Source organism: Jaculus jaculus, chromosome 15 (assembly GCF_020740685.1).
Source record: "Jaculus jaculus isolate mJacJac1 chromosome 15, mJacJac1.mat.Y.cur, whole genome shotgun sequence".
Lineage (NCBI taxonomy): Eukaryota > Metazoa > Chordata > Mammalia > Rodentia > Dipodidae > Jaculus > Jaculus jaculus.
The window spans coordinates 62,514,767-62,527,099 of NC_059116.1; the positions used below are offsets into that span (position 1 = coordinate 62,514,767).

General features: G+C 37.0%; 1 protein-coding gene across 1 annotated transcript in view; it reads left to right on the forward strand.

Moving 5' to 3' along the window:
- The window catches only part of St8sia6 (ST8 alpha-N-acetyl-neuraminide alpha-2,8-sialyltransferase 6), a 156,579-nt gene extending 154,445 nt beyond the window's left edge, over window positions 1-2,134 (forward strand). Inside the window, exon 10 of the mRNA XM_045134763.1 lies at window positions 131-2,134. Within this exon, the coding sequence (XP_044990698.1) occupies window positions 131-602 (472 nt within the window). The 3' untranslated portion in view covers window positions 603-2,134. The remainder of the gene's footprint in view (window positions 1-130) is intronic.
- Window positions 2,135-12,333: the final 10,199 nt, after the last annotated feature.

The following is a 12,333-nucleotide window of genomic DNA, read 5'->3' on the forward strand; positions in this document are numbered from 1 at the left end:
TCCATGGTTTGTCATTTTGTACAATGAATGCAAATGGCTCCATGTTTCTGTCCAGAGATAAATTCACCCTTATGCTACCAAAATATTACTTTGATTATTATTACTATTATGATTTTTTTCAATTTGACAGATATGGGAACTTAAAGGAGAAGAAAACAGTGTTTGTGGAGGACATTGAAACCTATGGCGATGCATTCCTTCTTCTGCCAGCATTTTCCTTCAGGGCCAACACTGGCATCTCTTTTAAGGTGTACTACACACTCAAAGAGTCAAAAGCAAGGCAAAAGGTTCTTTTTTTCCATCCCAAGTACCTGAAACATCTGGCCCTTTTCTGGAGAACTAAAGGGGTCACTGCATACCGCTTGTCCACTGGCTTAATGATCACCAGCATCGCGGTGGAGCTGTGTGAAAACGTGAAGCTCTATGGATTTTGGCCTTTCTCTAAAACGGTGGAAGACACGCCTGTCAGCCATCACTACTATGACAACAGGTTACCTAAGCGTGGATTCCATCAGATGCCCAAAGAATATAGCCAAATCCTCCAGCTTCATGTGAAAGGAATTCTCAAACTACAGTTTAGCAAATGTGAAATAGATTCTTAAATTCTTAAGTGAGAATAATTTTAATATAGTATAGTAGATGAGTAATGATGGTTCTAACTGTTAAAGGAGATGGGTATAGAGCATTGTGGAAATAGAGTGTCATATAGGAGAGCTTCAGAAGTTACTTAGACCAAAAATCCACACTAACTGTAATTTCTACAAGTCACTCAGACACTCCAACCTTCAATCACTTTTCCTGAAAGAGGATCATGGCATCAGAAACATACAAGTCAAATGAGATTATTTGTTACAAAATAGTTATAGACTTTAGAGGGAGGTAAGGACTCATTGAAATTTCCTTGTTTATACTTAATGCAGCCATTTCCACTCTCACCAGATGACAGTAAAAGGCACAATGTCCTGAGGACCATTTCTGAAGAGAATAGCTGAACCACCACTATTCATTGGCATTCTCACCCACAGATTCTTTATTAATAATATCCCTCACATTGTTTTTCCTCTCTCAAGAGTACACAGAAGAAAATTGTCAAACAAGAAGTTCTTGATTCTTCAGAAATGAAATTCTTCTTCTCACATTCCAGTGAGCTTGCTTCTGATTAAATTAGCTCGATTTGGGGCATTTCTTACTTTTATCTACATTTGAATCATTTTTATCACTTGATATTAATTTCCTGCTTCAAGGTCGTACTTTTTCCCCTCTCATTGGTAGCATCTTCAAGAACATGAATAGTTTGCAATATCCAGTGTCTCTTACCTAATGTCTTGTCTATAGGGTCTCACTCAATTTATATTTTTTAAACTGTTAAATAGCTATTATTTCATGCCAGGTTGTAGACCAGGATCTGTGGGAAAATGTAAAGATGACTACATCTGGGAGGAAGAAGCAGGTGTGCACGTCACTGATTGGTATGGTATAATGAGTGACATAATGACAAGCTATGAGTATCGTGTTGGAAGGATCAGAGACAGGAATAATTAATCTATTTTAGTGGGATATATTTTTAATATGCCTATTTCATAGGAGAGGTAATTAAAACTAGAAAACAAATAGGTTTTATCAAATAAAGAAGATTGTCAGTAGGGGAAAGATAGCATGCAAAGCTGTTCTCTTGATTCTAATTCATCAAAATAGGTATATTGGATTCAAATTCATCAAAATAAGTATCTTGGAAAGTAGTCATGGGATTTGTCCTAAAATTGCCAAATGTTGAGAGAAAATAGGGATGGCTGCTTATGCTTTCATCTGTAAAATGGGAGCAATGCTTACAGCTACTGAAAGGTTTTTTTTAATTTGAATAAACAACCATATGTATACATCCCTTCTAATCCCAGTACTTGTGTGAAAAGGCTGGAATAGGAGATCAGGGAAACATGCCAAGATAATTACACATATTGCTTTTTAACTGAGCCAAGTTATTGTTTGACAAATGCCCTCTGTAACACTGCTGTAATTATTTACTTTCAGGTAGGACATCTTTACTTTGTAGGTGACATTTGTGATGCTGTTTTGAGTTTATATTTTCATTTGCACTTTCAACAAATCAAACTTACTAGCCTTATAAATTGATAAAAAGTCCACATAAATATTTCCAAAAGTAAAAAATAAGGTTTTTGTTACATAAAGTATAATTTATTAATTATATTTATTCTATTATTACTGATGGGTTTAATTAGTTTTAAATAGCATTCTAGTAGTATTATAATGTTTCATCCATACTAGCCACAAAATCTTAAAAATATATCATACATTAGTATCTTATAGTTAATCATGTTTCTCTTAAAATATTCTATAACAAGTATAAACTTTCTTTTTGGTGACACTGCAGTATATGAATGATTGGTAACATAACCTATTGAAATAAATTATTAAATATATATCTTGAAGAATTTACATGTTATTTTAATAAAAATTTATTGTGCCTAAGGTATTTTGAACTTATCTAGGGTTTTCTCCTATAAGTTGCAATTGTTAAAAAAAATTTTAATTTTTAGTTTTTTAGAGAGTGTGAGAGAATTGGCATGCCAGGGCCTCAGCCACTGAAATCGAATTCCAGATGCTTTTGCCACCTAGTGGGCATGTGTGACCTTGCACTTGCCTCACCTTTGTGCAGCTGTCTTACATGGGATCTGGAGAGAGATAGAACATGGGTCCTTAGGCTTTGCAGGCAAGTGCCCTAACCACTAAGCCATCTCTACAGCCCTACAATGCACTTTTAACTTAAGCATGTTCTTTAGAATATCCAGCCAGAATTCAGTGCTACTGATGTGCATTTCAGAAATACTCAAGACAACATGAGATCAAGGACCACAATTACATCATAATTCTGTGAAAGTTCAGCATAAAAAAATCATGACGCTTTTTGTGAAAAATATCATAGGTCTTCTCACATCCATATATCCACAGTTTGCTTCTTGTTTAATATTTGTGTGGCCATTTTAAAAGCACATAAGAAATGCTGCTTGTCACAGAAGCCCAAAGTTATTGGTCAGGAAATCACTGGCATTTTCTGAGTGTGTCATTTATGGTCAGGCTCATGGTGATGACTTGGCATACCTTCAATATGAAGTTCTTTTTGTCTTGATCTTGGGATGAGGTTCGCGTCATCTCACAGCTGCATCACATGAAGAACTGTGACGCATTTTACAGCCCATAGAGTTGACTTAGCATTTTGTAAAAATACTTATTTCCTACTGTGTGTTGGCTAGCAGGCTTGTTCTTTGTAATTTTCTCGCATTGGTCTGGGGGTATGATTTCATTATAGTTTGGGTGTTGGTCTGTTATTTGGACTTTTCAGAAAGGCTGTGTGTTGTGGTAAACTTAAAAGGAAGCACATGGGCCTCATTCACATCAGGACTTCTCCTTCCTTATAGAGCATGGCCATCTGTGTACTCCACTGTAATATATCAATAATGTCCCTTTGTTTCAAAAAGGAACATGACTTATAATTTTCTAACATGTGATAGAGCATAAATTTTAATAATACATCTTATCAGCTCTGTACCCTGTGAAACAAAAGTAAGGCTTCTTTGTTCTGTCATGGTAGATAATAATACTAAGTCTTCACCAAGATGGAAACACAAAAAAATACCAGTAACTTCTTTTTGTTAACATGTATAGTATCTCATGTCAATAGTCACAAGGAATCTCTGTGTAACAAGCATTGCCTAAATGTTGGCAGATGGATTGAATTTCAGTTTTTTGTTATCAATTCAAGTATCTCTGTGGACACTGAATATGGGACATTGAGTACTTGGGTAGTGGTGCTGTATAACGGTAGACTTTTAGGAGTCTAGCTCAGTCCATGACACATGTAAGTTTCTAATGGCAAAACCAGCTTGCTTGAGGTTTTCCCATTTGTTGTTTTACATAATTGGACAATAGGAGAGAATAGCATGATTCCAAAATACCTTTCAACCAAACTCAAAGAAGACGAAATATGTATTCAAGCTCACAGTCCATAGTACTGGATTGTCCATGAAGACTTCATGGCCTATTGCATAGAGTTAATTCTTGCAAAATGTACCAATCCTTAGCCAGGCATGATGGCACATGCCTTTACTCCCAGCACTTGGGAGGCAGAGGTTGAAGGATTGCTGTGAGTTCAAGGCCACCCTGAGATTACATAGTGAATTTCAGGTCAGCCTGGGCTAGAGTGAGACCCTACCTCAAAAAAAAAACTGTACCAATCTTTGAAGTCTCTGTTGTTTTTCTGCCTCCCAAAAGGTACATACAAATCATGAGTATCATAAAATAAGGCTTCCCTCTACATCTAAATTCAAACTCAGTAAATGTGTGACTCTCAGCCAGATAGTCAAGGGCAATTTGTTGTTCTGAAAACTTTCTATGAATAGAATAATAAATTAGGGCATAAATCAGATCCATTTTGCCTAGATTATTTTCTGGCTTATGAAAAATTTTAGTAATTAAAGGCTATATTTTATCAACTTCTCTAAATCCTTTCATGAATTTAAGGCAGCTTTGGGAAAATTGGAAAATTTTTGTGAGCAATGTATACATTAAACTCCTAAATATCTTTTGAAAACATAGTCTTGATGCGACTTATAGTGTAGCTATGACATTCAATAGGTTTTACTTATGTGACATTACATGTAAACATATTATTTTATTTTTTTTTTTTTTCAGTGAATTTTTTTTTTTTTAATTTAATTTATTAGTTTTCTTTTCAGTAAATACAGGCAGTTTGGTACCATTATTTAGGCTCATCTGTGATCTGTCCCCTCCCATTAGACCCTCCTTATTATTGAAAATGGGTCGTGCATTGTGGAGTTAGCCCCCAGTTATTAGTATGATAAATGTCTCTGAAAATCATGACCCAACATGTAACTCTGACATTCTTTCCGCCCCCTCTTCCGCAAGATTTCCCTGAGCCATGTTGGGTTCATTTTTGGTCTGCTTCAGTGCTGAGGTGTTGGGGGCCTCTGAGGCTCTGGCTCTCTGATTTGGTAGGAGTTGATTTTTCTCTGCATTGATCTCCTTCCCCTTTGTGCTGGTATCCAGTTCACAGGAAAACATCACCCTTGCTTATTTCGCCCGTTGTCCTTAGTTTCAGTTGGGCCCCTTCTGAGGTATGTTGGGGCAGCTCTCTTCTTAGGATCTGCATCTATCTGGAAAAGAGAAGCAAATTCTCCAACGGAGAGTAAGTTAGCACCCAGAAAATTGAGATAACACTTACTTTTTTGATAGACAGTTTGATAGGTGTAGGCCCTCTTATACCCCGTGATTGATGGTAGCTTGATATTGTAGAGTGGGCTTGTGTTTGGGTATGGTTCTGACTTGTTTCCCAGCTCCAGCTAAGGGTCTAGTACCACTGAGTGGATCAGTTAGCCAAATCAAGAGCAATTGATTCCTCACCATGGCTGTGTACCACTATTGCACTTGTGTGGGTATCACATCCAGTTAATTGTTGCTACTTAGGTTAAACAATGTGTTGCTTGGACAGATCTTGGTCACTTCCCCCAGTCGCCTATGTAGCGCCTTCTGGCACTAGACACGCTGACTGTCTGGGGACTGACTCTCTCCTGGCTTCCAGCCATGTCATTCCATTTTACGTGCCAGCTGCGTATGGAGTCTTCAGCAATAGGGTCTTACCACTGGCCTTTGGTGGGTCATCAATGTAAACATATTATTATTCTATTAAACATTGACCACATTGCAGGAATTGGTTATACCTAAGACTCATTCATTATACTTAATCCAAAAACACATTTGGAACCACAAAGTATATTTAAGGTGTCTCATTTGCATGTGGTTTCAGATGATTAGATGATAAGGAGTATTTCTTGTGACCTTCATTATTCTGTCATAAGTATTCTTAGAGCATTCTTACTTATATAAAAATATGAATGATATATGCTAGAGATGACTGCATATATCATGAAGAAAGTACAAACTCTTTAACAAAAGGATTTAGAACACAGATAACTGCCTACATTTCATGTTAACAGTTGGGCTCAAGATAGTTTAGAGAAAGACAGTCAAATATAAAGCTAACAGAAGAAAGCATGCATGTAAAGAATTATACTTCTAAACAAGACTCCAAAGTAAGCGTTTAAATGAATGGGCTAAAAGAAAATAACTGCTGTAAGTATATTAAACTAAAAGGTTCCTACATTAAATGACAAAGTCACAGGCTCAAGTAGGCTGGAATAAATTTTAGGACACATAATATTAATGACATTAATAGACATTTCAAGGGAGTGCAAATAGGGAAGAGACAGGAAAGCCAATATAAAAACTAAGCAAAAGCAAAAAAAAAAAAAAAAAAAAAAAAAAAGCAAAGGGTAAGGATGTGGTTTACAAAGGGGAGTTTGATTAGCTAATAGCAATTGGAAGTGCTGCTCAAACTGAGAGTCAGCCAAGAAGTAAGAATTAGAGTGACTTCTGAATCCATTGCATTGGTAAGCCTAACATCATTAATTTATAATGGTGCAGAAGTATGAACTGATTCAACACTTTTGGAAAGCAGCCTGGAGGTACTGAGTAATCTCACATCTCTTCTATGGTTCACTTTTGCATATTTATGCCTGAGAACTTCCTCAGATCCACAAGGAGACAAGTGCTAAGGTATTGATTTTGTGATATTGTTTGAGAACAATTGGGCAGAGAGGTGTCCATATCTTAGGGAGTTGAGCTGAACTTGATGGATATATCATACAGAAAATAACAGAAACACTTGCTACATGCATAGAGAGCAATAAGGATACATCTTTAAATTTTAACATAAAAGAGAAAAAAGAACCACAGCACAATATTTAGTTACTTTTAAGCATATGAATTAATTTATACATATCAAAGGCGTATGTCAAATACAAGAAGTGTGTCCATTTAAAAAAGTAATGGAGCCGGGCGTGGTGGTGCACACCTTTAATCCCAGCACTTGGGAGGCAGAGGTAGGAGGATTGCCGTGAGTTCGAGGCCACCCTGAGACTCCATGGTGAATTCCAGGTCAGCCTGGACTAGAGTGAGACCCTACCTTGAAAAAGAAAAAAAAAAATAGTGGAGGCTGGAGAGATGGCTTAATGATTAAGAGCACTTCCTGTGCAAGCTTGAGGGTCTGAGGAGTCTGAGAGACCACTGGAGTTCTATCCCTAGGATCCGCATAAACAGATAGACATGGCCACATATGCCAAATGTCTCTAACCCCAGACCTGTAGGGGAGCAGAGACTAGAGAAAGGGTGATGAGAGTGGGCTTACAGGTAAACCATATGTCATGGTCAGTACAGCAAGCTATTGACAGCATAAACTCTCCTTAATAACGGACACATAAAATCTGACATGCTAACCATAGGCCAATTTGTGCAAGCGTGTGTTACAGTAGCAGAACTAGCATCCACATTCACATATCTGAGTCTAAAGTCGTCTGTTTTCCTGGGGAGCAATTATAAAGTGAAAAGGAAAACCAGTTGTCATTAGATAAACTGACATATAGTCAGATGAACATATTGAAAATGTATAATTCAGAGAGTTTTGATCTGTGTATCCCCATGCGATCGTATCTGTAACTTATGTACACATCCATCATTCCAAGATAGCTCCTTGTGCTTTTTTTTTTTGCAATAAGTTACTCCTTAGTCCTCTTGTCATTTTCACACTAGTTCCCAATTAATCCCTGATCTGCTATTTTGTGGATTAGTATACATTTCTAACATATAGACTGTTTACACTTTTTAGAACTTGATACAAATAAAATCATATTATATGCATTCATTTTTTTGCCTTGCTATTTCACTTGACTGAGAATATTAATACTCACCTGTGTTGTGTATCTATAGCTAATTTCTTTAATTGATGATTTTAATTATGCTATATAAATGTACCACCATTTGCCTATCCATTCACCTGTTTACGTACATGTTAGTTGTATCCAGTTTAGGCTACTACTAATAAAGTTATCACAAACGTTCATATACAACTCCTTGTGTGAAGGTATGCTTTCATTGTGTTTGGGTATGTGGAAGAGAAATGCCTAAGTTGTGAGGTCAGTGTTTGTATGACATCTTTAAAAACTGGCATTGTTTTCCAAGCAGTTGTGGCATTTTATGTTCCTGTGAGCAGCATATGCATATGCATCCATGACATAAGTTGTTATTTTTTGAAATATTTATTTATTTATATGAGAGAGAGAAAGAGAAAATGGGTGTGCTAGGGCTTCCAGTCGCTGCAAATGAACTCCAGATGCATGTGCCACCTTGTGCATCTGGCTTACATGGATCTTGGGGAATCAAACCATGGTCCTTTGGCTCTCCAGCCTGGTATTTTTTTTTATTAACTTTTTTGTTTATTTTTATTTATTTGAGAGCAACAGACAGAGAGAGAAAGAGGCAGAGGGAGAGAGAGAGAGAGAGAGAGAGAGAGAATGGGCATGCCAGGGCCTCCAGCCACAGCAAATGAACTCCAGATGCATGTGCCCCTTGTCCATCTGACTTACTTGGGTCCTGGGGAATTAAGCCTCAAACCTGGGTCCTTAGGTTTCACAGGCAAGCACTTAACCGCTAATCCATCTCTTCAGCCCCAGCCTGGTATTTTTTAACTTTAGGTATTCTACTGAGTACGTTATTGTGATTTCAATTTGCATGTCTCTACTGGTTTCTTCTCAAGTGTTTATTTGCCTGTCACATATATTCTCTGATGAAATGTCATTTGAAACATATTGGCCATTTTTACTGGAAGTTCTTAAATTATATGTAATCTGTATATATTGTAGATATAAATCTTTTGTCAGACATTTGTCAGACCATTTGCTGTGGTTTTGCTCCTTTATTTTCTTAATGGCATACACCAAATAGCAAACGTTTAAAATTCTATTGGTCTATTTTATTAAGTTATCAAAGTTAATTGTTTGAAGGTTTTATATGGAACTGAAAGCTCTTTGCTAAGATCACTAAATCTCCTATAGTCTTGCTTGGAAAGTTTATAGTTTGCCTGGACTGTTTACATCTGTGAGCCATTGTGAGTTAATTATTTCCTGTGTGTGTGTAGGTCTGAGGTAAGATTGGAAGTTGATATGTTGCATAAAAGTAGCAAATTAATCCAGTAGAAGTAGTTGAAAATATCTTTGCCATTATATTTATTGGCATGCATTTTTAAAATAATTTACTTATATTTAAGCCTATACATTTGTGGACTCTTATGTTCATTGATTTGTCTTTTTATACCTATATTTTGATTAGTGTCATTTTATGACAAACTTCAAGATGACAGTGAAGTACTTCAATCTTTGTGTGTGTGTGTGCGTGCACGCGCGCACGTGCATTTATGCATGCGTGTGCGCACATGCACATATTCTGGAAGAATTTGTGTGAGTCTGACATTTTTGCCCTTATGTGTTTTGTAAATTCACCTTGTACTCATGGCAAATGGTCGTACTCACTGAGCCATCTCCCCAGCACTTTTTCCTAATTTTGTGTATGCTCATTATAAGTTATAGTGTTAAGACTTCTACTGCAATTTTTGACCTCTTTATTCTTTTAGTTTTATTATTTTTTAAATATTTTAATTTATTTATTTTAGGTAGAGAGAAATAGTCCGATGATGATGATGAGGGAGAGAGGCATTTCAAGGCCTCCAAACCACAAACTCCAGACACATATGCCACCGTGTGCATCTGGCTTTGTGTCAGTAATGGGAAATTGAACCCAGGCAGTCAGTGTCTGTAAGCAAATGCTTTTGCCAATGAGCCATCTTTCCAGCCCTATTTGTACTAGTTTTATTATTCATGTGTTTTAAAGCATTAAGGCATTAGTAAGTGTACAAATTGCTATTTTCTCTCCCTAGGTATTCGTGCATCTACTAATAATGCTTCAAAACACAAGACTATCTAAAAATATTAGTTTTGTTATTTTAAAAAATATTTTAGTTTTATTTATTTATTTGAGAAAGAGATATACAGAAATAGTCAGATAAAGAGAGAAAGAGAGAGAATGGGCATGCCAGGGCCTCCAGCCACTGCAAATGAACCTCAGATGTGTGCACCCCCTTGTGCATCTAGCTTATGTGGTTCCTTGAGAGTTGAACCTGGGTCCTTTGGCTTTGCAGGCAAATGCCTTAACCACTAAGCTATCTCTCCAGCCTTATGTTCATTAATTTTAATAACCTTTCATTAAATTTTACATTAGGAAACAAATAATGAGTTTCATCATGGCACCTTTTTTTTTTCTTTTTTTTTTTGTTACTTTTTTTATTTACTTGAGAGCGACAGAGTGAGAAAGAGGTAGAGAGAGAGAGAGAGAATGGGCGCGCCAGGGCTTCAGCCCTGCAAACGAACTCCACATGCGTGCAACCCCTTGTGCATCTGGCTAACGTGGGTCCTGGGGAATTGAGCCTCAAACCGTGGTCCTTTGGCTTCACAGGCAAGCGCTTAACCACTAAGCCATCTCTCCAGACCTCATGGCACCTTTTATATAGGCATGCCATACTTTGTTCTCATTTGTTTCTTTTTTAAAAAATATTTTTTTTGTTTTATTTAAGAGCGTCAGACAGAGAGAGAAAGAGGCAGAGAGAAGGAGAGAGAGAGAGAATGGGCATGCCAAGGCCTCCAGCCACTGCAAAGGAACTACAGATGCGTGCGCCCCCTTGTGCATCTGGCTAACGTGGGTCCTGGGGAATCGAGCCTCGAACCAGGGTCCTTAGGCTTCACAGGCAAGTACTTAACCGCTAAGCCATCTCTCCAGCCCTGTTCTCATTTGTTTCTGTTTGCTGCCCTCCTCATGGCTGCCAGCTCTGGCTGGTTCTCTTTCTTCTCTCTTTGTTTTCGTAACACAAATATGCTATTGTAATCTTTTTCATCCTTCCCTTAAGATGATCCTCTTTCTAGTTTCATGAAATACACAAACATACAAATATACAAAATTGTAAATACACTCACATAATTTTAAATCTAGAATGGGCATGTAAGAAAATATATGTACATTTATGAATATGGCTGATCTAGAGTAACAATGATTTTCAGATCTAGCTATTTCCCTGCAAATGTCATGATTTCATTTTTGTGTATGGATGCATAAAATTCCATAGTGTATGTGTATCTCATTTTCTTTATCCATCATATGTTGATGGCTACCTAGGCTGGTTTTATTTCCTTGTTGTTATGAATAGTGCAGCAATAAACATAAATCTGCAAGTGCCTCTGTGTGATGTTGGTTTAAAGTCCTTCAGGTGTACACCCAAGAGCAGGAGAGTAGTGGCTCATGCGGAGGAGCAGCAGAGCCACTCAAGAGCTGTAGAGTGGCTCATGTGGAAGAGTTAGGTGTTAGCCTCGTAGGGAAGCTCTATTTTTGACTTTTCAAGAAAACTCCACATTGATATCCATAGTTTCTGCAAATGTTTTCTTTCCCCCAAAGAGTAGGGTTCCTCTTTCCCCACACCTTCACTAGCATTTATAGGTTTTTTCTTCTTTATAGTAGCCATACTAACAGGAGTAAGATAGAATCGTAAAAGTAGTTTGATAGTTTCCTGGTAGCTTGGGTTTTAAATGTATTTTCAAATCCTTTTGTAATCACTGTATTTTTTGAAGCCTGTTTACTTAGTGCACTAACCCAGTCATTAAATGGATGGTTTGTTTGATTTGTTTTTGTTTTTAGTCTTTGAAGTTCTTCATGTGTTATACGTATTAATCCCTGTCTGATATGTAGTAGAAAGAATTTTATTCACGGGCTGGAGAGATTGCTTAGTGGTTACAGGACTTGCCTGTGAAGTCTAAGGACTCAGGTTTGATTCCCCAGAACCCACATAAGCCAGATGCACATGGTGGCACATGAATCTGGAGTTTATTTGCAGTGGCTAGAGGACATGGTGAGCCCATCTTCTCTCTCTCAGATAAATAAGTAAATTAAAATAAAGACTATTTTCCCTATTCAGTACACTGTTTCATAGTGTCAAATGAGGCTCATTCACTTGACAGCTTTCCTCTCCTTGATTTTCACTCTGCGGGTCTCTGCACCCTTGGAGACAACAGATGGCCATATCTAGTTTTTTAATCCACTCAGACAGTCAAAAATTTCTTCTTGAAATGTGGTAAAATTTCTGTAGTTTCATTGAGTAGATTTTCTATGATTTTAGTACATAAGAGACCGTTATGTTCTGTAGTTGCTCTGCTGTAATTTTTTCAAATAGATTCTTTGTTAATTCAGTGCATAGAAGTTCCTTCTTTTATCCTGTTGTTCCTCCTATTTCATCTTTTCATTAACCTTATCCCAGGATTCTTAAACATTGTGATTGTGTTTGTTTATTTATTACTGTTTTTTTTTTTT